Source organism: Genypterus blacodes, unplaced genomic scaffold (genome assembly GCF_046128005.1).
Source record: "Genypterus blacodes isolate CSIRO-AG114 ecotype Tasmania unplaced genomic scaffold, CSIRO-AGI_Gbla_v1 ptg000039l_1, whole genome shotgun sequence".
NCBI classification, from domain to species: domain Eukaryota; kingdom Metazoa; phylum Chordata; class Actinopteri; order Ophidiiformes; family Ophidiidae; genus Genypterus; species Genypterus blacodes.
In genome coordinates, this window is record NW_027466852.1 from 6,394,974 (window position 1) to 6,420,200 (window position 25,227).

The 25,227-nt window shown below is 40.2% G+C and overlaps 4 protein-coding genes and 2 long non-coding RNA genes across 6 annotated transcripts; 2 read left to right on the forward strand and 4 right to left on the reverse strand.

Moving 5' to 3' along the window:
* The first annotated feature begins 577 nt into the window (after nt 1-577).
* Nucleotides 578-964, forward strand: LOC142996877 (uncharacterized). The gene is made up of 2 exons (XR_012961791.1): nt 578-746; nt 838-964. It is a non-coding gene; the product is annotated as an uncharacterized LOC142996877 (long non-coding RNA).
* A 716-nt stretch (nt 965-1,680) lies between these two features.
* On the reverse strand, nt 1,681-4,813 carry LOC142996933 (solute carrier family 22 member 7-like). The gene is made up of 9 exons (XM_076148058.1): nt 4,523-4,813; nt 3,868-3,971; nt 3,611-3,765; nt 3,309-3,477; nt 3,008-3,131; nt 2,520-2,629; nt 2,228-2,442; nt 2,020-2,128; nt 1,681-1,891 (listed from the first exon to the last, which is right to left on the reverse strand). The coding sequence occupies exons 1-9, from the start codon at nt 4,811-4,813 to the stop codon at nt 1,681-1,683; spliced, it is 1,488 nt and encodes a 495-aa protein (XP_076004173.1).
* A 1,242-nt stretch (nt 4,814-6,055) lies between these two features.
* On the forward strand, nt 6,056-6,444 carry LOC142996873 (uncharacterized). Its single transcript, XR_012961790.1, has 2 exons — nt 6,056-6,224; nt 6,316-6,444. It is a non-coding gene; the product is annotated as an uncharacterized LOC142996873 (long non-coding RNA).
* Nucleotides 6,445-7,158: 714 nt separating this feature from the next.
* Nucleotides 7,159-10,291, reverse strand: LOC142996934 (solute carrier family 22 member 7-like). The gene is made up of 9 exons (XM_076148059.1): nt 10,001-10,291; nt 9,346-9,449; nt 9,089-9,243; nt 8,787-8,955; nt 8,486-8,609; nt 7,998-8,107; nt 7,706-7,920; nt 7,498-7,606; nt 7,159-7,369 (listed from the first exon to the last, which is right to left on the reverse strand). Exons 1-9 carry the CDS (start codon nt 10,289-10,291, stop codon nt 7,159-7,161), a joined length of 1,488 nt encoding a protein of 495 aa, XP_076004174.1.
* Nucleotides 10,292-11,994: 1,703 nt separating this feature from the next.
* On the reverse strand, nt 11,995-16,098 carry LOC142996935 (solute carrier family 22 member 7-like). The gene is made up of 10 exons (XM_076148060.1): nt 15,718-16,098; nt 15,090-15,193; nt 14,837-14,991; nt 14,535-14,703; nt 14,255-14,378; nt 13,787-13,896; nt 13,495-13,709; nt 13,283-13,391; nt 12,952-13,154; nt 11,995-12,059 (listed from the first exon to the last, which is right to left on the reverse strand). Exons 1-10 carry the CDS (start codon nt 16,096-16,098, stop codon nt 11,995-11,997), a joined length of 1,635 nt encoding a protein of 544 aa, XP_076004175.1.
* Nucleotides 16,099-18,690: 2,592 nt separating this feature from the next.
* On the reverse strand, nt 18,691-22,461 carry LOC142996937 (solute carrier family 22 member 7-like). Its single transcript, XM_076148064.1, has 10 exons — nt 22,081-22,461; nt 21,899-22,002; nt 21,272-21,426; nt 20,230-20,398; nt 19,981-20,104; nt 19,781-19,890; nt 19,470-19,684; nt 19,113-19,221; nt 18,758-18,964; nt 18,691-18,694 (listed from the first exon to the last, which is right to left on the reverse strand). Exons 1-10 carry the CDS (start codon nt 22,459-22,461, stop codon nt 18,691-18,693), a joined length of 1,578 nt encoding a protein of 525 aa, XP_076004179.1.
* Between the last annotated feature and the right edge of the window lie 2,766 nt (nt 22,462-25,227).

A 25,227-nucleotide genomic window follows, 5' to 3' on the forward strand; every position in this document is an offset into this window, starting at 1 on the left:
TGACAGGGAGTCACATAAGGAAACACCACAGCAAAACACACAAAAAAAAACAGGAAGTACAAGAAAAACTGGATCCTAACAGTGTACCCTCCAGGGAACAACACTTGGATGATAATTTAGGGTTAAATCATTATACAAGCCTAAATTATTGACTTTAACTTGAATAGTAACTGAGCATTGTCACTTGTGTTCCCAGAGCAGGCGGATAGGGCAGGCACCACTTTATTTTTCATGTTCATCACATTCACCTTGATTTTTCTTTCCATTTAATCAGTGTAATATTGTGGATATCTGCTTAGAATTGAAAGCAACCTCTCACTTGTCTTTTACCATGAATAGCCTACAACATGATTAGTACCTAATTACCTCTGTGTCTGTTTTTGTGCTCATGTCAGCGGTTGATGTTTTCACAATACGGCACTAGTGTTTGCTATAGAGCCTCTGCTATGTCTTCTAGTTTGCATCAGATTGTTGACATTTAACGCTGGACCCATGGACTTCGGCAAGGCGTAGATGGACATCTACGCTTTGCCGAGGTCCATCGTCGTCACATTGTCAATCTTTTTTCTTGTGCAGGTGGCTCATTTAGAACGCACAGGCCATTACCTCACAGTCAAAGACAACCAGGTGGTCCAACTGCACCCGTCAACAGTTTTAGACCACAAGCCTGAGTGGGTGCTCTACAATGAATTTGTCCTCACGACCAAGAACTACATTCGCACTTGCACAGACATCAAACCAGAATGGTATATGTTCAATACTCTCACTATTGCTGTTGTTCACTATTGCTGCTATGTGTGGCAGAATAACTCATGATTTCCCCCCTCTTTGTTACAGGTTAGTGAAGATTGCCCCACAGTTCTATGAAATGAGTAACTTCCCACAATGTGAAGCTAAAAGACAGCTGGAGAGAATTGTTGCCAAACTGGAGAGCAAGGAGTATTCCCAATACTGAGAAACGGCAGACATGTCCTGGAAAATAATCACGTATTATAGTTTTAGATCTTTCTGTCTCTATCATTGTATCTTAATGTTTACAATTTTGAGATTTGATTTTTTTATTTTATTTGCAATTAAAATTTTTTTCTCTTTCCCATCATTAAACCTGTAACCAAGCGTAATGTTAGATCAGATATCAATGGGATATCAGAAGGAACATCTGAAACATGTCTTCAAGATGCAGGCGACTTTCCTTTTAGGGAATTGTTGAGTCATGAAAGACTCTTTGCTTGCTTTGTTTCCTTAATAAAGGAGATTTGATTGAATTTGTATGTGCATATTATTCAGCAAAGTGTGTTTTAAATAAAATTGAAGGTTCTGTAATTTGAATGTTTGGTGTGGCTCTACCAGGACATTTCTGTTTTATTGGTTCTCGGACTAATACATACTGGAAGTCTCCTTACTCACAGCTACTAGGAATTTCAGAAAACACACACACAAACAGTGAACATAAATGGGTATTGTTAAACGTTTTCTGACTGAAAGCAAACATCTATTTTGTGTCAATCCTTGCACATATGCATTGAAATAATCTGCATAGCAATTAGTTCATTTTATTAAAAAAAAAAACTTTTCCCGCATAAAGCAGACTTTCTGTGGACACATTCATGGTTAATTGAAGGTATTTATTTATTTATTTAAGTGCTCAATAACATGAGGCCATAGCAGTGACAGCATTGGTCACTTCTGCTGCTCAATGTCCTCTATGGTCTCTGGAAGGCACCTGTTGCGGGTTTCTGGCAGTGTTCTGGCCACTACAGCGCCAAGCACAGCAACAGAGCACAGGACGATCTGGGGCAGTTCCTGCCAGACCTCATCCAGTAAGAAGATCAAAGGAGCCATAGCAATACCAAGCCGAGCCAGGAAAGAGTTATAGCCCATACCATATTGCCTGAATGAATACATAGATCTGAGTGACAACCTTGTGTGATACAATGCAGTGCTGATGCTGTGTTCCAAAATAGGTTGGATATGTGCCACAATTATAATGGTAAAGCAGAGGTTGGTGTGCTGGCTTACCTTAGTACAGTGGGAAATAGCTCATTGCTATAGAGCCCAAGGGTTGCAAAGGCTGCTGAAGAAAACCCTTTTCCAATGACGGCTACCACAGTTCTGATGACAGACATGTCTGAAAGCAAGACAGTGAGGGAGGACTTTTTTTAAATGCATGTAACAATAGTGGAGGTCTATAAATAACTAATACAAATCAGTGGAGGTGAATTCCTACCTTTAGGTATTACAATGTTGATTCCAAGACAAACACCGACCATCAGCAGAGAACCCACCTCAGTCCTTCGTCTGCCAATCCTATCCCACAAATAGTAAGCTGAGACTTTGGCAGGTAACTCAATCAAAGCGTATGTAAACTGAGTGAGATAAATGTTGAGCCCAAAGCCTGTGAGGTTGAAGCTGATGCCATAAAATGCAGTTGCCACACAAAACCTAAGAGGAGACAATTGATTAAAAATGAATCATTCTTATTTTCAGAATCATCAAGCATGCTGAGATTGAGAACACACCACATTACACCCGTACATAGGGCCAGTTTCCTCATCTTGGGTGTGCGAATCATGTCTACATAATAATAAGCCCGATCTCTTTTCTCTGTCACAATGATAGTGGATAGAGTCTGAAAAGAAGAAAAACATGTTTACAAAACATGAAGATTATTTTTTTTTAAATAAAAATAGATAACACAGAGTAACTCTAAACTTGCATATTCCAGACATCTGAAAGAGGACATCACAGAGCATGGTTACTTTGTGACGAAAATCCAAATTTGTGGATCATAGTGGATGACCATTAATTTTTCTTGTACCATCATGCAGTACTTTAATTCACAGCTTTGACTTAAAGGAGATACTTAGTGTGGCTGCATGGTGTTAAATAAGAAACATTATTGGAGTAACATGTTTGATTGATGAAGTTCTTAACAGCAATTAATCAATGATGAATTACGTCAGCAGTCCCAGTCCCCATATAAAATGAATGGATGGAATTTCTGAACCTCTGTTTTGAATAAATTCATTTTGCCCTCTGTTTGGTTCATCTTGGCACATTTTTGTAAATACAGCCGAGCTTGCTCCAGCTTTCCTTTGGCAATGAGCCATCTGGCCGACTCTGGCATCCACCTGATGATGAAGACAAAGATATTTCACACTTCATCAATAACTTTCAAGAAGCTCTGCAAAGTCATAATTGGTTGCTACTCGTAACTGATTTAATGTCACAATATGTTCAGAATATGCACGCCGAATATACATAAATGAGGTGAGAAATGTGGGTTTTTTGAGTTGTTTGGTTGGTACCTCCAGGCGAGGACGGCCAGTATAACAGGCAAGGTGATGCTAACAGTCAACCACCGCCAGTCCCTCACAAAGTAGGCAATTCCTGAAAAGCATACATTCCCAAATGTCCAAGATAAGCTGTCAATTATTCCCACCAGGTTCCTGTGCTGGATGTCCACCCACTCCAGACCTGCAAAGAGCACATCACTTAGACAGGGTGCCAGCAAGTAAAGTAGCTTGATAGAGAACTTCTCCAGCAGTTTGCAGCCTTCATAGTTATATTATGGTATTGCAGTTATAGTATTATAAAAGTAAATAATCACCAAGGACTGCTAAGATTATGACAATGCCAGTGACGGTTATCCCCGTGAAGAACCGCAGCACCATAAACATGATGTAGGATGTTGAAAAAGCACTGGCGACAGCAAACAGCATTCCAGATACGTACGACACCAGCAGCATGTTCCTTCTACCAAACCTGGAATGACAGCAAAACATGAGATTCATTCCTATGAGGCAAAGGCACACACACACACACACACACACACACTACTGAAAAACAAATCTGAAGTGACGATACCTGTCACTCAGACTTCCATAGGCCACAGCTCCAATCATCACTCCAATGAAGAAGATGGTAGCAGTTGCTTTATTTTTCCCTCTTTGTTCACACACCAGGTCCCACTGAAAAACATTTAAAAACACATAAAACATGATCACACACTCAATCTCACCAGACTTCCATGAAGAGGCACAGAGAGTGAAAGAAATGTACAATCGCCTCGACAAAGAGGTATTAATGCACATTGGAAATGATTCAAATAATGGTCAATATATTTTAGGGTGAATCTTTTAGGGGTTAAACAGGTGTTGCTGCTCTGTCTTGTCTTGTTATTGACTGTTTGCTCCCTGTGATTGTTTCTCTGAATCTGCTTAATCTTTTTATTGACTTGTTTTACTTACAGTAAGTCATTCACTCCCATGTCTGTTAAAGGTTAGGAGGGATGAGGTTTGTTGTTTCTTTGCTTTACTGTGTCGAACAGGATAAACTAACTACAATCAAGTATTCTGTGACCTCATAGATCAATTAATTGTAGAAATTATTTTGGTTAATCGTGACGTCAGTACCACAAATATGTGATTGTCATTTGTTTCATTTATTTTCAACATAATAGAAAATCTCAGTTGCACATAAAAGGACAGTGTTGTTCTTTTTAGAATTGAATTCAGTTCACCTGAGAGGTCAGAGTAGACTTGAAAGTGGAGTTGTCATGCACCCATCCATTCTGGCACGGCACCGTCTGAAGGCCAGTGATGTTGGAGGAGTTAAACAGCAGATGATACTGAGGCGCTGCAAACATCTGGCAGGAGCTCAGAGACCCATCCTCCTGAACTGGAATACTGACAGCAAGTTGCTCTTCCAGGGACAAATTTCCCAAAATACCTCCACCATATAATGTGCTGATGTCACAGCGGTGAGGGGGAACAGCACCGATGAAGTTGTTCAGCAGGAAGTGACACGGCATCGTGAATCGACCAATGAAGCTGATTACAATGACCATCACTTGGAATCTTCCAAATCCATTGAGATCTGAGAGAACGTTTTCAAACCTCATTGTAGCCACCAGCTGTTTGCACAAAAGCTTTCTCTGAAATTACAGAAAAACAACTCACTCTCTCCTGCCGATGTACTGAACCTTGACACAAATAACTGCAAATGTGATTCGTACAGCAGGCAGGTCCCTGTAGAGCGGAGGTCGGGAACTATGGCTCGCAAGCCAACTAAGGCTCTTTCGATGACGGCATATTGCACGCAGAGAGTTCTGAGCTCACATTGTTTAACACGCATGTTTTTCAGGATATGCTGTATTTATTGAAACAAACACAAAAATCCACCACGAACAATTGGAATGCTGTAGATTCGTTCACATTTCTTAAATAGTGTATTAACAAAAGTTGTATACATTAACTCCATGTCATTGAGAGGAAACTCCATGCCACAGAGTATACATGTGCATCCCTTCATAAATGCATATAATTGTTATGATCTGGCTTTGTGTTGAACACAGAGCGAGGGACACAGGTATAATCACAGAAAATGTACATACTAGACTGAAGAATCATGAAGGAATAAGGGACAAACCTGGAAAACGGTGAACGATCGGGATCACAGACCAGGAAGACACGCAGATGACAGGGAGTCACATAAGGAAACACCATAGCAAAACACACAAAAAAAAACAGGAAGTACAAGAAAAACTGGATCCTAACAGTGTACCCTCCAGGGAACAACACTTGGATGATAATTTAGGGTTAAATCATTATACAAGCCTAAATTATTGACTTTAACTTGAATAGTAACTGAGCATTGTCACTTGTGTTCCCAGAGCAGGCGGATAGGGCAGGCACCACTTTATTTTTCATGTTCATCACATTCACCTTGATTTTTCTTTCCATTTAATCAGTGTAATATTGTGGATATCTGCTTAGAATTGAAAGCAACCTCTCACTTGTCTTTTACCATGAATAGCCTACAACATGATTAGTACCTACTTACCTCTGTGTCTGTTTTTGTGCTCATGTCAGCAGTTGATGTTTTCACAATACGGCACTAGTGTTTGCTATCGAGCCTCTGCTATGTCTTCTAGTTTGCATCAGATTGTTGACATTTAACCCTGGACCCATGGACTTCGGCAAGGCGTAGATGGACATCTACGCTTTGCCGAGGTCCATCGTCGTCACATTGTCAATCTTTTTTCTTGTGCAGGTGGCTCATTTAGAACGCACAGGCCATTACCTCACAGTCAAAGACAACCAGGTGGTCCAACTGCACCCGTCAACAGTTTTAGACCACAAGCCTGAGTGGGTGCTCTACAATGAATTTGTCCTCACGACCAAGAACTACATTCGCACTTGCACAGACATCAAACCAGAATGGTATATGTTCAATACTCTCACTATTGCTGTTGTTCACTATTGCTGCTACGTGTGGCAGAATAACTCATGATTTCCCCCCTCTTTGTTACAGGTTAGTGAAGATTGCCCCACAGTACTATGAAATGAGTAACTTCCCACAATGTGAAGCTAAAAGACAGCTGGAGAGAATTGTTGCCAAACTGGAGAGCAAGGAGTATTCCCAATACTGAGAAACGGCAGACATGTCCTGGAAAATAATCACGTATTATAGTTTTAGATCTTTCTGTCTCTATCATTGTATCTTAATGTTTACAATTTTGAGATTTGATTTTTATATTTGATTTGCAATTAAAATTTTTTTCTCTTTCCCATCATTAAACCTGTAACCAAGCGTAATGTTAGATCAGATATCAATGGGATATCAGAAGGAACATCTGAAACATGTCTTCAAGATGCAGGCGACTTTCCTTTTAGGGAATTGTTGAGTCATGAAAGACTCTTTGCTTGCTTTGTTTCCTTAATAAAGGAGATTTGATTGAATTTGTATGTGCATATTATTCAGCAAAGTGTGTTTTAAATAAAATTGAAGGTTCTGTAATTTGAATGTTTGGTGTGGCTCTACCAGGACATTTCTGTTTTATTGGTTCTCGGACTAATACATACTGGAAGTCTCCTTACTCACAGCTACTAGGAATTTCAGAAAACACACACACAAACAGTGAACATAAATGGGTATTGTTAAACGTTTTCTGACTGAAAGCAAACATCTATTTTGTGTCAATCCTTGCACATATGCATTGAAATAATCTGCATAGCAATTAGTTCATTTTATTAAAAAAAAAAACTTTTCCCGCATAAAACAGACTTTCTGTGGACACATTCATGGTTAATTGAAGGTATTTATTTATTTATTTAAGTGCTCAATAACATGAGGCCATAGCAGTGACAGCATTGGTCACTTCTGCTGCTCAATGTCCTCTATGGTCTCTGGAAGGCACCTGTTGCGGGTTTCTGGCAGTGTTCTGGCCACTACAGCGCCAAGCACAGCAACAGAGCACAGGACGATCTGGGGCAGTTCCTGCCAGACCTCATCCAGTAAGAAGATCAAAGGAGCCATAGCAATACCAAGCCGAGCCAGGAAAGAGTTATAGCCCATACCATATTGCCTGAATGAATACATAGATCTGAGTGACAACCTTGTGTGATACAATGCAGTGCTGATGCTGTGTTCCAAAATAGGTTGGATATGTGCCACAATTATAATGGTAAAGCAGAGGTTGGTGTGCTGGCTTACCTTAGTACAGTGGGAAATAGCTCATTGCTATAGAGCCCAAGGGTTGCAAAGGCTGCTGAAGAAAACCCTTTTCCAATGACGGCTACCACAGTTCTGATGACAGACATGTCTGAAAGCAAGACAGTGAGGGAGGACTTTTTTTAAATGCATGTAACAATAGTGGAGGTCTATAAATAACTAATACAAATCAGTGGAGATGAATTCCTACCTTTAGGTATTACAATGTTGATTCCAAGACAAACACCGACCATCAGCAGAGAACCCACCTCAGTCCTTCGTCTGCCAATCCTATCCCACAAATAGTAAGCTGAGACTTTGGCAGGTAACTCAATCAAAGCGTATGTAAACTGAGTGAGATAAATGTTGAGCCCAAAGCCTGTGAGGTTGAAGCTGATGCCATAAAATGCAGTTGCCACACAAAACCTAAGAGGAGACAATTGATTAAAAATGAATCATTCTTATTTTCAGAATCATCAAGCATGCTGAGATTGAGAACACACCACATTACACCCGTACATAGGGCCAGTTTCCTCATCTTGGGTGTGCGAATCATGTCTACATAATAATAAGCCCGATCTCTTTTCTCTGTCACAATGATAGTGGATAGAGTCTGAAAAGAAGAAAAACATGTTTACAAAACATGAAGATTATTTTTTTTTAAATAAAAATAGATAACACAGAGTAACTCTAAACTTGCATATTCCAGACATCTGAAAGAGGACATCACAGAGCATGGTTACTTTGTGACGAAAATCCAAATTTGTGGATCATAGTGGATGACCATTAATTTTTCTTGTACCATCATGCAGTACTTTAATTCACAGCTTTGACTTAAAGGAGATACTTAGTGTGGCTGCATGGTGTTAAATAAGAAACATTATTGGAGTAACATGTTTGATTGATGAAGTTCTTAACAGCAATTAATCAATGATGAATTACGTCAGCAGTCCCAGTCCCCATATAAAATGAATGGATGGAATTTCTGAACCTCTGTTTTGAATAAATTCATTTTGCCCTCTGTTTGGTTCATCTTGGCACATTTTTGTAAATACAGCCGAGCTTGCTCCAGCTTTCCTTTGGCAATGAGCCATCTGGCCGACTCTGGCATCCACCTGATGATGAAGACAAAGATATTTCACACTTCATCAATAACTTTCAAGAAGCTCTGCAAAGTCATAATTGGTTGCTACTCGTAACTGATTTAATGTCACAATATGTTCAGAATATGCACGCCGAATATACATAAATGAGGTGAGAAATGTGGGTTTTTTGAGTTGTTTGGTTGGTACCTCCAGGCGAGGACGGCCAGTATAACAGGCAAGGTGATGCTAACAGTCAACCACCGCCAGTCCCTCACAAAGTAGGCAATTCCTGAAAAGCATACATTCCCAAATGTCCAAGATAAGCTGTCAATTATTCCCACCAGGTTCCTGTGCTGGATGTCCACCCACTCCAGACCTGCAAAGAGCACATCACTTAGACAGGGTGCCAGCAAGTAAAGTAGCTTGATAGAGAACTTCTCCAGCAGTTTGCAGCCTTCATAGTTATATTATGGTATTGCAGTTATAGTATTATAAAAGTAAATAATCACCAAGGACTGCTAAGATTATGACAATGCCAGTGACGGTTATCCCCGTGAAGAACCGCAGCACCATAAACATGATGTAGGATGTTGAAAAAGCACTGGCGACAGCAAACAGCATTCCAGATACGTACGACACCAGCAGCATGTTCCTTCTACCAAACCTGGAATGACAGCAAAACATGAGATTCATTCCTATGAGGCAAAGGCACACACACACACACACACACACACACTACTGAAAAACAAATCTGAAGTGACGATACCTGTCACTCAGACTTCCATAGGCCACAGCTCCAATCATCACTCCAATGAAGAAGATGGTAGCAGTTGCTTTATTTTTCCCTCTTTGTTCACACACCAGGTCCCACTGAAAAACATTTAAAAACACATAAAACATGATCACACACTCAATCTCACCAGATTTCCATGAAGAGGCACAGAGAGTGAAAGAAATGTACAATCGCCTCGACAAAGAGGTATTAATGCACATTGGAAATGATTCAAATAATGGTCAATATATTTCAGGGTGAATCTTTTAGGGGTTAAACAGGTGTCGCTGCTTTGTCTTGTCTTGTTATTGACTGTTTGCTCCCTGTGATTGTTTCTCTGAATCTGCTTAATCTTTTTATTGACTTGTTTTACTTACAGTAAGTCATTCACTCCCATGTCTGTTAAAGGTTAGGAGGGATGAGGTTTGTTGTTTCTTTGCTTCACTGTGTCGAACAGGATCAACTAACTACAATCAAGTATTCTGTGACCTCATAGATCAATTAATTGTAGAAATTATTTTGGTTAATCGTGACGTCAGTACCACAAATATGTGATTGTCATTTGTTTCATTTATTTTCAACATAATAGAAAATCTCAGTTGCACATAAAAGGACAGTGTTGTTCTTTTTAGAATTGAATTCAGTTCACCTGAGAGGTCAGAGTAGACTTGAAAGTGGAGTTGTCATGCACCCATCCATTCTGGCACGGCACCGTCTGAAGGCCAGTGATGTTGGAGGAGTTAAACAGCAGATGATACTGAGGCGCTGCAAACATCTGGCAGGAGCTCAGAGACCCATCCTCCTGAACTGGAATACTGACAGCAAGTTGCTCTTCCAGGGACAAATTTCCCAAAATACCTCCACCATATAATGTGCTGATGTCACAGCGGTGAGGGGGAACAGCACCGATGAAGTTGTTCAGCAGGAAGTGACACGGCATCGTGAATCGACCAATGAAGCTGATTACAATGACCATCACTTGGAATCTTCCAAATCCATTGAGATCTGAGAGAACGTTTTCAAACCTCATTGTAGCCACCAGCTGTTTGCACAAAAGCTTTCTCTGAAATTACAGAAAAACAACTCACTCTCTCCTGCCGATGTACTGAACCTTGACACAAATAACTACAAATGTGATTCGTACAGCAGGCAGGTCCCTGTAGAGCAGGGGTCGGGAACTATGGCTCGCAAGCCAACTAAGGCTCTTTCGATGACGGCATATTGCACGCAGAGAGTTCTGAGCTCACATTGTTTAACACGCATGTTTTTCAGGATATGCTGTATTTATTGAAACAAACACAAAAATCCACCACGAACAATTGGAATGCTGTAGATTCGTTCACATTTCTTAAATAGTGTATTAACAAAAGTTGTATACATTAACTCCATGTCATTGAGAGGAAACTCCATGCCACAGAATATACATGTGCATCCCTTCATAAATGCATATAATTGTTATGATCTGGCTTTGTGTTGAACACAGAGCGAGGGACACAGGTATAATCACAGAAAATGTACATACTAGACTGAAGAATCATGAAGGAATAAGGGACAAACCTGGAAAACGGTGAACGATCGGGATCACAGACCAGGAAGACACGCAGATGACAGGGAGTCACATAAGGAAACACCATAGCAAAACACACAAAAAAAAACAGGAAGTACAAGAAAAACTGGATCCTAACAGTGTACCCTCCAGGGAACAACACTTGGATGATAATTTAGGGTTAAATCATTATACAAGCCTAAATTATTGACTTTAACTTGAATAGTAACTGAGCATTGTCACTTGTGTTCCCAGAGCAGGCGGATAGGGCAGGCACCACTTTATTTTTCATGTTCATCACATTCACCTTGATTTTTCTTTCCATTTAATCAGTGTAATATTGTGGATATCTGCTTAGAATTGAAAGCATTATTCTGTCTTGTTATCTTTATCTTATACTGTATTTTACATGCGCAGGAATTTGGAGATTGTCTTGAATTTAATTTCTGCATTTGACATTTTTCTAAATTATTTGAAAAAAGAATATAAGCAGTTTTTTAAGCAGAATGAACAATGTCTATTTTTTGTATTTGACAGTTGTTGCCAAACCAAGCAATTAATAACTTTGTGGCACTGGACACCTAAAATAGAATTTATGGAAAAATAAGTGTTTACAAAAGACAGATAAACAGACTTAAACTAAACTAAACTTGTCTTTTACCATGAATAGCCTACAACATGATTAGTACCTACTTACCTCTGTGTCTGTTTTTGTGCTCATGTCAGCGGTTGATGTTTTCACAATACGGCACTAGTGTTTGCTATCGAGCCTCTGCTATGTCTTCTAGTTTGCATCAGATTGTTGACATTTAACCCTGGACCCATGGACTTCGGCAAGGCGTAGATGGACATCTACGCTTTGCCGAGGTCCATCGTCGTCACATTGTCAATCTTTTTTCTTGTGCAGGTGGCTCATTTAGAACGCACAGGCCATTACCTCACAGTCAAAGACAACCAGGTGGTCCAACTGCACCCGTCAACAGTTTTAGACCACAAGCCTGAGTGGGTGCTCTACAATGAATTTGTCCTCACGACCAAGAACTACATTCGCACTTGCACAGACATCAAACCAGAATGGTATATGTTCAATACTCTCACTATTGCTGTTGTTCACTATTGCTGCTACGTGTGGCAGAATAACTCATGATTTCCCCCCTCTTTGTTACAGGTTAGTGAAGATTGCCCCACAGTACTATGAAATGAGTAACTTCCCACAATGTGAAGCTAAAAGACAGCTGGAGAGAATTGTTGCCAAACTGGAGAGCAAGGAGTATTCCCAATACTGAGAAACGGCAGACATGTCCTGGAAAAAAATCACGTATTATAGTTTTAGATCTTTCTGTCTCTATCATTGTATCTTAATGTTTACAATTTTGAGATTTGATTTTTTTATTTTATTTGCAATTAAATTTTATTTCTCTTTCCCATCATTAAACCTGTAACCAAGCGTAATGTTAGATCAGATATCAATGGGATATCAGAAGGAACATCTGAAACATGTCTTCAAGATGCAGGCGAATTTCCTTTTAGGGAACTGCTGAGTCATGAAAGATTTTTTGCTTGCTTTGTTTTTCTAATAAAGTAGCTTTGATTGAATTTGTATGTGCATATTATTCAGCAAAGTGTGTTTTAAACAAAATTGAAGGTTCTGTAATTGAAATGTTTGGTGTGGATCTACCAGGACATTTCTTTTATGTTTTTTTGGTACTGGACTAACACATACTGGAAGTCTCCTTTCACACAGCTGCGGTGTAAGAATTTTACACACACACACACACACACACACACACACACACACACACACAGTGAACATAAATGGGGAGCACGACTGTGAAACGTTGTCTGACTGAAAGCAACAGCTATTTTGTGTCAATCCTTGCACATATGCATTGAAATAATCTGCATAGCAACTAGTTCATTTTATTAAAAAAAAGCCTTTTCCCGCATAAAACAGACTTTCTGTGGACACATTCATGGTTAATTGAAGGTATTTATTTATTTATTTAAGTGCTCAATAACATGAGGCCATAGCAGTGACAGCATTGGTCACTTCTGCTGCTCAATGTCCTCTATGGTCTCTGGAAGGCACCTGTTGCGGGTTTCTGGCAGTGTTCTGGCCACTACAGTGCCAAGTACAGCAACAGAGCACAGGACGATCTGGGGCAGTTCCTGCCAGACCTCATCCAGTAAGAAGATCAAAGGAGCCATAGCAATACCAAGCCGAGCCAGGAAAGAGTTATAGCCCATACCATATTGCCTGAATGAATACATAGATCTGAGTAACAACCTTGTGTGATACAATGCAGTGCTGATGCTGTGTTCCAAAATAGGTTGGATATGTGCCACAATTATGATGGTAAAGCAGAGGTTGGTGTGCTGGCTTACCTTAGTACAGTGGGAAATAGCTCATTGCTAAAGAGCACAATGGTTGCAAAGGCTGCTGAAGAAAACCCTTTTCCAATGACGGCTACCACAGTTCTGATGACAGACATGTCTGAAAGCAAGACATCACTGAGTGAGGGAGGACTTTTTTAAATGCATGTAACAATGGTGGAGGTCTATAAATAACTAATAAATCAGTGGAGAAGAATTCCTACCTTTAGGTATTACAATGTTGATTCCAAGACAAACACCGACCATCAGCAGAGAACCCACCTCAGTCCTTCGTCTGCCAATCCTATCCCACAAATAGTAAGCTGAGACTTTGGCAGGTAACTCAATCAAAGCGTATGTAAACTGAGTGAGATAAATGTTGAGCCCAAAGCCTGTGAGGTTGAAGCTGATGCCATAAAATGCAGTTGCCACACAAAACCTAAGAGGAGACAATTGATTAAAAATGAATCATTCTTATTTTCAGAATCATCAAGCATGCTGAGATTGAGAACACACCACATTACACCCGTACATAGGGCCAGTTTCCTCATCTTGGGTGTGCGAATCATGTCTACATAATAATAAGCCCGATCTCTTTTCTCTGTCACAATGATAGTGGATAGAGTCTGAAAAGAAGAAAAACATGTTTACAAAACATGAAGATTAAAAATAAATAAATAAAAATACATAACACAGAGTAACTTTAAACGTGCAGATTCCAGACATCTGAAAGAGGACGTAAATCCAAATTTGTGGATCAAAGTGGATGAAATGGACCATTGATTTTTCTTGTACCATCATGCAGTACTTTAATTCACAGCTTTGACTTAAAGGAGATACTTAGTGTAGCTGCATGGTGTTAAATAAGAAACATTATTGGATTAACATGTTTGATTGATGAAGTTCTTAACAGCAATTAATCAATGATGAATTACGTCAGCAGTCCCAGTCCCCATATAAAATGAATGGATGGAATTTCTGAACCTCTGTTTTAAATAAATTCATTTTGTCCTCTGTTTGGTTCATCTTGGCACATTTTTGTAAATACAGCCGAGCTTGCTCCAGCTTTCCTTTGGCAATGAGCCATCTGGCCGACTCTGGCATCCACCTGATGATGAAGACAAAGATATTTCACACTTCATCAATAACACTCAAGAAGTGCTACTCGTAACTGATTTAATGTCACAATATGTTCAGAATATGCACACCGAATATACATAAATGAGGTGAGAAATGTGGGTTTTTTGAGTTGTTTGGTTGGTACCTCCAGGTGAGGACGGCCAGTATAACAGGCAAGGTGATACTAACAGTCAACCACCGCCAGTCAGTCACAAAGTATGCAATTCCTGAAAAGCATACATTCCCAAATGTCCAAGATAAGCTGTCAATTATTCCCACCAGGTTCCTGTGCTGGATGTCCACCCACTCCAGACCTGCAAAGAGCACATCACTTAGACAGGGTGCCAGCAAGTAAAGTAGCTTGATAGAGAACTTCTCCAGCAGTTTGCAGCCTTCATAGTTATATTATGGTGTTGTAGTTATAGTATTATAAAAGTAAATAATCACTCAGGACTGCTGAGATTATGACAATGCCAGTGATGGTAAACCCCGTGAAGAACCGCAGCACCATAAACATGATGTATGATGTTGAAAAAGCACTGGCGACAGCAAACAGCATTCCAGATACGTACGACACCAGCAGCATGTTCCTTCTACCAAACCTGGAATGACAGCAAGACATGAGATTCATTCCTATGAGGCAAAGGCACACACACACACACACACACACTACTGAAAAACAAATCTGAAGTGACGATACCTGTCACTCAGACTTCCATAGGCCACAGCTCCAAACATCACTCCAATGAAGAAGATGGTAGCAGTTGCTTTATTTTTCCCTCTTTGTTCACACACCAGGTCCCACTGAAAAACATTTAAAAACACATAAAACATGATCACACATTCAATCTCACCAGATTTCCATGAAGAGGCACATAGAGTGAAAGAAATGTACAATCGCCTTAATCTTTTTATTTACTTGTTTTTACTTAATGTAAGTCATTCACTCCCATGTCTGTTAAAGGTAAGGAGGGATGAGGTTTGTTGTTTTTTTGCTTCACCCTGTCAAACAGAATCAACTAACTACAATCAAGTATTCTGTGACCTCACAGTTGAAATTCATACGTGCAATTCAGATATAGTTAGACAAAATTTCTTTCGGCGTCCACAAAATTAGTCTTTCAAGAAATGTTTACAGGGTGATTTATTTTCGCTAAAAGAAAATTAGATAGATCAATTAATTGTAGAAATTATTTTGGTTTATTGTGACGTCAGTACAACAAATATGTGACATATGTCATTTGTTTAATTTATTTTCAACATAATAGAAAATATCAGTTGCACATGAAAGGACAGTGTTGTTCTTTTTAGAATTGAATTCAGTTCACCTGAGAGGTCAGAGTAGACTTGAAAGTGGAGTTGTCGTACACCCATCCATTTTGGCACGGCACCGTCTGCAGGCCAGTGATGTTGGAGGAGTTAAGCAGCAGATGATACTGAGGCGCTGCATACATCTGGCAGGAGCTCAGAGACCCATCCTCCTGAACTGGAATACTGACAGCAAGTTGCTCTTCCAGGGACAAATTTCCAAAAATACCTCCACCATATAATGTGCTGATGTCACAGTGGTGAGGGGGAACAGCACCGATGAAGTTGTTCAGCAGGAAATGACACGGCAACGTGAATCGACCAATGAAGCTGATTACAATGACCATCACTTGGAATCTTCCAAATCCATTGAGATCTGAGAGAACGTTTTCAAACCTCATTGTAGCCTCCCGCTGTTTGCACAAAATCTTTCTCTGAAAAAAACAACTCACTCTCTCCTGCCGATGTACTGAACCTAGAAACAATTAACTGGAAATGTGATTCGTACAGCAGGCAGGTCCCTGTAGAGGCTCCTGAACGGGTGAATGTTTGACCACGATAAACCGTTATGATAGCCATTGTCTGCATGAAGAAATCGGACCAAGCAGGGGCCTCGTTATAATGTAAAGTGAAAGACATGCTGCAGTTATTGAAACGAACACAACAATTCACCAAATGCGGCAGATTTGCTCACACATAAGTAGTCTATTTACATAAGTTGTATACATTAACTCTATTGTCCCTGAGCGGAAACTCTGACATACTAGACCAGTGATTCTCAAACTGTGGTACGCGGGCCCCCACCGGTGGTACGCGGAGGTACGCGGCAGCAGAAAAAAAAAACTGAACCATGAAAATATTGAAATGCGACTTAAAATAAATGTTTGCACACGGCACACTACTACTCCTTACCGATAGTAGCGCTGCGTGCAAACGTCAACTATTAGCTGAATACTACAGGCTAAACTTAACTGTGGGGAAAAATATGAGCTGTCCAAATTCACTTAAGTCGTTTCTCCAGAGGGGAACTTAAAGGAGGAGGATATTTTAAACATCCTGAACGACGGTGAACGCAATATGAACGTTAGCAGCAACATAAAGTGTGAAGTGTCCACAGCACCAGTAGCTGGCTGCAAAAAGCGAATAACAATACTGAAAAATGACCCGGGTTATATCAACCTGGGATTCAGCTAGAGCGGTCGGAGGACGAGCCAAAGCGACAGTGTGTGGTATGTGGTGATGATCTCAGCAATGAGTCCGTGAAACCATCGCATCTCAAACGGCATCTTACAACAAAACGTACAATGCTGAAAGACAAACCTGTGGAGTTTTTTGTACGCAAACGTGAGGAACTGAGGCAGTCCGAATGCGCAATGCAGATCGTGGTGCACCTGTGGTTAAGCACAGGAGGCTTCTTATCGTGCCCAGCCTCTGCATAGCGAAAGCAGGTAAGCCGCACACAATCGGTGAACAGCTGTGTTTGCCATTAGCCAAAGAGATGGTACACATTATGTGTGGCGAGAAGATCGGCAAACAGTTAAATTTGGTGCCACTTTCAAATGACACAGTGTCGCGGAGAATAGGAGCCATGGCAGATGACGTTAAGACGACACTGATTGAACGTTTTAAAAATAGTCGCTATTATTCCATCGAACTGGACGAGACTACTGATGATGCAGGTTTGGCCAATTTACTTGTTTATGTCAGATATGAGCATGATGGTGCAGCTTAGGAGGACCTTCTGTTCTGTCAGGCCTATAAGAGTTATAAATAGTTGCCAAAATGCTGTGTGTTTGAAGTACGGTTGGTTGTGTTTTTGATTTATGTTCTCACATGCTGTGTGTGTTTGAACATGCTGTGGGTGTAAGAGGGACTGCCCCCTGCCCCATATAGGAGTTTTTCTAGTACCAATTTGTACAATGTGGCTGTGATTGACAAAGGTCAAATTAAATAATATTCTTATGAGGAATAAATGTTTTGCATAGCAGCTGAATAGGGTAGGCCTACGCTACTGTATTTTAACATCGGCCATAGTGGTTGTACTTGGACAGCCAAATATTTCTGAGGTGGTACCCGATGTAAAAAGTTTGAGAACCACTGTACTAGACTGAAGAATCATGAAAGAATAAGGAACCACCCTGGAAAACGGTGAACAATCGGGATCACAGACCAGGAAGACATGCAGATAACAGGAAGTCAAATCAACAAACACCATAGCAAAATACATAACAAAATAACAGGTACAAGAAAAACACGATCCTAACAAGGAACAACTTGTTTACACAAACTAGAATGTTTTTGTAAACGAGTTGAGGTACAAACTGAAGCAGGAGGTCAGGTGGGGTGATAAAGCGAATTCATCAGGTAGACTCATTAAGATAGAATTATCAGTTTATTACAGCGCCTGTTCACTCTGTACACTACATGCAAAGTAGAAGAGAATGACAATTTCCTTAAGCTTGTACCATATCCTTATAGCCCTCCAAGAGCCTAACAACTGAGGTCTCTCAACTTACTTCAGACAACAAGCTCCTACATCCTATGGCAGATTTACACCCTCTAGACTTGGTGGCACCACAAATAAGAACTCTAGAAACCCATATATAGTAAAGATAGAAAGGTGAAAATACGTTCATCCTCATCATTCAAAACCCTCTCAAAAATATACATTTCTTCCACATTCCACATGTGTAAACATCTTGAAATTCTCAGTCAACATCATAAAAAACATTATAAAACGACTTTTCCTTGGACCACAGAAACTACATACCAAAATTAAACAGGATATACAAGAAAACAAAACAGGGTCCTAACAATGATATACATCATACAGCAGGAAACTAAATGCAGATACAGTATTATATAGGATGGCGTTGAGGTCAGAGCTTCAATGGAGGGAGGGGACAAGGCTCTTGTCACCTCAAATTCCTCTATCAGTGATTGGATGGCAGCAGTGTTTCATTGGTAGACGTTCCATCAGATATGCAGATTCATCATCTGAAACATAATAAAAACATGTAATTTCAAAGACATTTGAAATAAAATGTTGAATCGCAGTACCTTGTCTCTTTGATATCCTTCATAGTTTCTGGCAGTGGGACATTTTGTGTCTCAGGAAATAAAGAAGCTGATATTCCTGCAGCAAAAGCCACCAGGCAGAAAATGGTGCTGGGCAGATGGACCCACACATCTTCAAGCAGCATGATCAGAGGGGCCACAGACTGGCCCACACAAGCCATGAAGGAGCAGTAACCTATTCCGTTTTGCCTGTGTGACCCCCCCCCCCCCCCCCAAAAAAAAAACAAAAACAAAATTTCAACAGAGAAAACATGACAACAGAAGCTTACCTGTACATACTGTGGATATGGTTTTAGAATGTGTAAATTCTGAGCTGTATATTAGATATTTTGCAAACCTCATTACAGTGGGGAAAAGCTCGATTGTGTATAGAAATACAATTATGAAAGATGTGTCTGAGAACATCTTTCCCATGGCTGCCACAACTGTGCGAAAGAGCCACATTTCTGAAAAGAAGAGTTAGAGAAGCATCTTTTAGCTGTAATCCTGTAATACATTAGCTGGAAATTTACACTCAAAATGCGCCTTGTGTCCATTTGAATGAAGCAATTGATGTAGTGTCTGGTGGAATTCTTCATGATGGTGCATGCAAAGGTGTATTTTAGCACGTTAATGGCCTTGATGACCATTTTCTCCTAACTTATTAAATTTATTTGAGACGTTTTTGAAAGAGACATGTGAAATGACCACTCACCTTCAGGAATAAATATGTTGCATAAGAGACATGTTCCAGTCAAAACCAGCGATCCAATCTGGCTCAACTTTCGTCCTATTTTACTCAAAGTGCAGTAAATGAATAATTTCGCAGGAATTTCAATTACACCATATATAAACTGTGTAAGGTAGATGCTCACACCAAATCCAGTTATATTTAAGCAGATTCCATAATAAGCGCAGGCCACCCCATACCTGTGAACAGAGAGAGCCAATGCATTATGAAATCATCACTTACAAAGGAGTTTAAACAAGTTTTCATGTGATAAGCCAAGAAGAGGAACTAAATACCACATAGCACCAGTTAGTAGAGCCAGTCTCCTCATTTGGGAGGTCCTCACCAGGTCTAAATATGAATATTTTCTGTATTCATTTTGTTCAAGTAAAACTCTGGAGAGAGTCTGAAGGGTAAAAGGAAAGCAGGAGTCAGATAGAGATCCACACGATATGGATTTATGTCTGCAAATGTCTAGCTTTTACAAACTGTCTACCTCAGGCTGTATGTCAGCGACGTGCTTCTCCCTGCGATTGAGCTTTGCGCACTTAAGCAGGTAAAAGTGAGCGTTCCTCACTTTTCCGTTGCTTATGAGCCATCTGGCAGATTCGGGCAGCCACCTGTGACAGAGCGCAATTCACTATAAAGATGTAAATCTGCAGAATGATGCTGCTATTTTTAATGACACACGCTAACAATGGCCCATGACACAACAATATGCTTTCAATAGCTTGAGGTTCCTTACCACCAAGAGATCATTGCCAGAAACAGTGGGGTGGTCAGTATGGCAGTCAGGTGCCTCCATTCAGTTACAAAGTAAGCCACAACAGCCAGCAGCGCAGACGCAACACCCCAGTCCATGCTCATGAGAATACCCACTGCAGTCCGACGCTTGATGTCCACCCACTCTATACCTGTGATGAGAAAATACAGAGTAAAGTAGAACTACATCGATCCCGATGGAGATATTCATTCTTTGCGTTTGTATTTGCAGCACCCATGTACCAAAGGCAGGTCTACACCCTAGAGCCTCATTCACATGGGGGCATTGACATAATGGCCATGTTTTTGATGGTGTGGTAAACTGGAGAACCACGAGTAGACCCATGCAAACCAAGGAACCTTATTGAAAATAATATTGATTTATTATTTATACATTGTCACTCTATCAACCATCAGATTATAAATTAAACTGTGTAGTGGTGCTGACGATGTGAGTCGGTATTGTCAGCCTGCATCTGTAGCACGAGTTTAACCTGTTTAACAGTATGTGCTTTACATTTGCCCCAAAGCTTGCTGGGACCAATCTGTGACACAAACAGGGCAAGGATGCATTGAAAGATATGATGCACATACTATATTTTGGGATGAACATGTTTGAACATGAATGTTACCAACGGATTTAACAATATTTGTGGGTGATTTTGTGGGAGGGCAGATGTCATGAACATGTTTAGCAGTATCATGATGATAAGGCCATCATTCAGTTTCATTTGCTTTTTGAAACTGATATATGAATGTCAGCTTGACCATTACACTGTAGGATGTCTCATCTCAGTTTAGAACAGTTTATGTGTCAGTTTCTTTCCATCACTGAGTCTTTATCGTCTCATCAAACTGAATTACAAGACCGTACTACCATAAGAACATAGATTAGATATTGGAATATATGTGAGTTATGCTCTTCAAAGTTTTCTATGCAAGAGACACAAAAGTAATTTTGAAATGTGAATATTCTTTTAAACAGAATGATACACACATTTGTATTTGTTTGAAAGAAAACTCACAAAGCACCATGGAGATTATATTGAGTCCAGAAAGTCCAACTCCAGTAAAGAACCTCATGACTGCAAACATGGTGAAATTATCCGAAAAAGCGCTTGCAAATCCAAAGATGATGGTTGACACATAGGATACAAGGAGCATTCTTTTCCTGCCATACCTATAAGACAAAGAACTTACATTAAAAACTAAGAAATACACTTAAAAACCTTGTACATACATATCTACATATCTACAGAAAAGCTATATTTGAATAAACATATATTACCTCTTATCAAATGAATGTCAATAAAAGTAATTTGAGTTGCAAGTGATACTTTGTGTGAAAAACTAAACATTTCTGTAAACTATGAGATCGGGGTTAATGTCGGAAATTCTGTACGATCAAGTAACTCTTTGTTGAACATCAACTCTTTCTCAGCTGATATTGAATATTAACTTTGGAATACACAAATAGATCACCACACATCAGACTCTGTTAGGCATAAATGACGAGACAACTTTGTGAACTGGAGGGCCAACATAAAACATTACTGATGCTATACAGGCGCAGTTCATGAGATTTGACACTTCGTGTGGAAGTAAACACTTATATTCACAGAATTATAAGAGACATAATATAAAACAAGAACCTGTCACTACAATGGCCAAATAATGCTGCTCCAAGCATGAGGCCCACAGAGAAGAGAGTGGCAGTGGCTTGGTTCAATCCTCTCCTGTCACAAACCAAATCCCACTATTGAGGGAAAGAGACAAGAGAAAATAAACAAATCTTATGTGGAATTGTTTGTGAATGCAAATACATAAATATCACCTGTGTAGCTATTGTAGATTCGAAAATGGAATTGTTGTACACCCATCCATTCTGGCACGGCACCATGTGCAGGCCAGTGATGTTGGAGGAGTTAAGCAGCAGATGATATTGAGGCTCTGCAAACATCCGACAGGAGCTCAAAGTCCCATCCTCCTGGACTGGAATAGTGACAGTAAGTCGCTCTTCCAGGGACAAATTTTTAAAAACTCCATCATCATGCAGTGTGGCAATGTCACAGTGGTGAGAGGGAACAGCCGCGACAAAATTATTCAGCAGAAAGTGAAAAGGCAAAGTCACACGGGCGAGAGTCATCAAGAGAATTGTTCTTAATTGAAATCTCCCAAAGCCACCAGACTCTGCCAGCGCATCGTCGAAATTCATCCTGAAACTGAGACACAAAGTTGAAAAAAAAAACAAGTTTGTTAAATTACAACAAAGACAAAGCACACAAGGTGGTTGGTTGAAAGCCACTATCCTTTTACCATGTTACTAAACGCTCTTTGTAAATGGTTAACCGTGAGAATGTGTCAGTTTTGCATGTGCCCATAAAAAATGTATTATGTATTATTCACCTTAGTCTAAATATTATGGAAATGGCTTTATAGTTATCAGTTGATCACTGGCTGAAAATAATCTTTTGGGTGAAAGGTGAGTGGTTAGGTATTAATTCAAGTCACTGGGGTAAAAGTGTTGGGATTAGTTCTGTTGTGCTGACTGGACTATGGTCTATGTGGTCTTGTAAGGACAATCCTGCCTCAACCAATGTCACGGAAAAGGCTGTGTTATCTGACTCCATATATGGTGAGTTTAGTGAAATGTTCAGGTATGCAGATTCTATTTGTCATTCATCTTCATTGATGACAGACCCTTCCTAAGACTAAGGCTAAATTACTCATTCAGAGCTCCATAGACAAGTCCTGGTACCGCGTTGAGTTTAGTTCAAACACTGATTGGCAAACATGTCCCGTTCTTTTGTTATCCCCTTGTGTTTCTTCACCCTTTTTTTTCTCACAGCAGCCCATGATGCATATTGCAACTGCCTTTACGGTGGTATGATGCCATCCTGAAAATACTGTACATACCAGATCATCGAACTAGAAACACTGATGTCATCTGAAACTCTGCGGTTACTTTCCTTTGTCATTTGAACATATCCTTTGCTAGCTGTGGTTAGTTGCCGTCGCTGTCGTTTGTCATCCCTTTGTCTTAATTCAAATGTCCATGGTCCATACCCTGGTTCTATTATGGTTTTAGTTCAATTCTTTATCGTTGTCTTAACTTTTCTCCCCCTCTGTATGTCAAAATAATCCCCATAGGGAATTGTGTTACACACATGGACGCATGTAATTGAACCGTGACATTAGGGTTACAAAACTAGCACTGGTACCGGACACAGTTATTCATCTGCAATAAAGTTATTATTCACTACCTGTACAACTCAACAGTACAGATCACTGGCTCAGCTATGTCACCTTTGCTTTGTCTCCTTATGCACCTAATTCACATGTGTATCACATCCTATCCGTTAATGTTTTTCTTTTTTCCCTTTTTTTCTTTTCTCCCCCTCTCTTTGTATAAAAACAATCCCCAAAAATGTCTCTTAATTGCATGCTCATTGTCGGGGAAAATGCTTTCTTCAAAAAATATTCATCAAAATACAAAACATGCCCTGGCAGCTCAGAGGCGGGACTGACAGGCTGCAATGCTCTATTGCAGTGATTCTCAAACTGTGGTACGGGTACCACCGATGGTACGCGGGCCCACACCGGTGGTAAGCGGAGGTAAGGCGGCGGAAGAAAAAAAACACTGAACCATGAAAAAATTGAAATGCGACTTAAAAAAAACGTCAACTATTAACGAATACTACAGGCTAAAAAAAGTATGAGCGGTCCAAATTCACTTAAGTCGTGGCTCCAGAGGGGAACTAAAAGGACGAAGTCTGCAAATCAGGAAGAGGATATTTTAAACAGCCTGAATGACGGTGAACGCAGTGCGAACGTTAGCAGCACCATTAGTAGTATGAAGTGTCCACAGCACCGGTGGAGTTTTTTGTACGCAAACATGATGAACTGAGGCAGTCCAAATGCGCAATTCAGTTCCGTGGTGCACCTATGGTTAAGCACAGGAGGCTTCTTATCGTGCCCAGCCTCTGCATAGCGAAAGCAGGTAAGCCGCACACAATCTGTGAACAGCTGTGTTTGCCATTAGCCAAAGAGATGGTACACATTATGTGTGGCGAGAAGATCACAAAACAGTTTAATTTGGTGCCACTTTCAAATGACACAGTGTCGCGGAGAATAGGAGCCATGGCAGATGACGTTAAGACGACACTGATTGAACGCATTACAAAATAGTCGCTATTATTCCATGGAACTGGACAAGACTACTGCTGATGCAGGTTTGGCCAATTTACTTGTTTATGTCAGATATGAGCATGATGGTGCAGCTTAGGAGGACTTTCTGTTCTGTCAGGCCTATAAGAGTTATAAATAGTTGCCAAAATGCTGTGTGTTTGAAGTACGGTTGGTTGTGTTTTTGATTTATGTTCTCACATGCTGTGTGTGTGTGTGTGTTTGTATGTGTGTGTGTGTGTGTGTGTTTAAACATGCTGTGGGTGTAAGAGGGACTGCCCCCTGCCCCATATAGGAGAGTTGTTCTAGTACCAATTTGTACAATGTGGCTGTGATTGACAAAGGTCAAATTGAATAATATTCTTATGAGGAATAAATGTGCTTCCTGTGTGTATTTTGCATAGCAGCGGAATAGGGTAGGCCTACGCTACTGTATTTTAACGGCCATAGTGGTGGTACTTGGACAGCCAAATATTTTCTAAGGTGGTACCCGATGTAAAAAGTTTGAGAACCACTGCTTTACTGTCTTACAGGCCAGATACAGAAACTACAATGGGCCAACTAGGACTTTACTTGGCCCTGTAAACCCTGCAGTGAATGGTTTGAGTGTCTCCATGACGGTCCGAGAGCATTTCAATAGTGAATGTAACAGCATTTCAATAGTAAATGTAAGAGCACTTCAGGAGTAAATGTAAGAGAATTGCACTAGTAAACAAGAGCGCTTCAGTAGTAAATGTAAGATCATTTCAGTCGTAAATGTAAGAGTGTTTCAGTAGTATATGTGAGACTCAGTAAT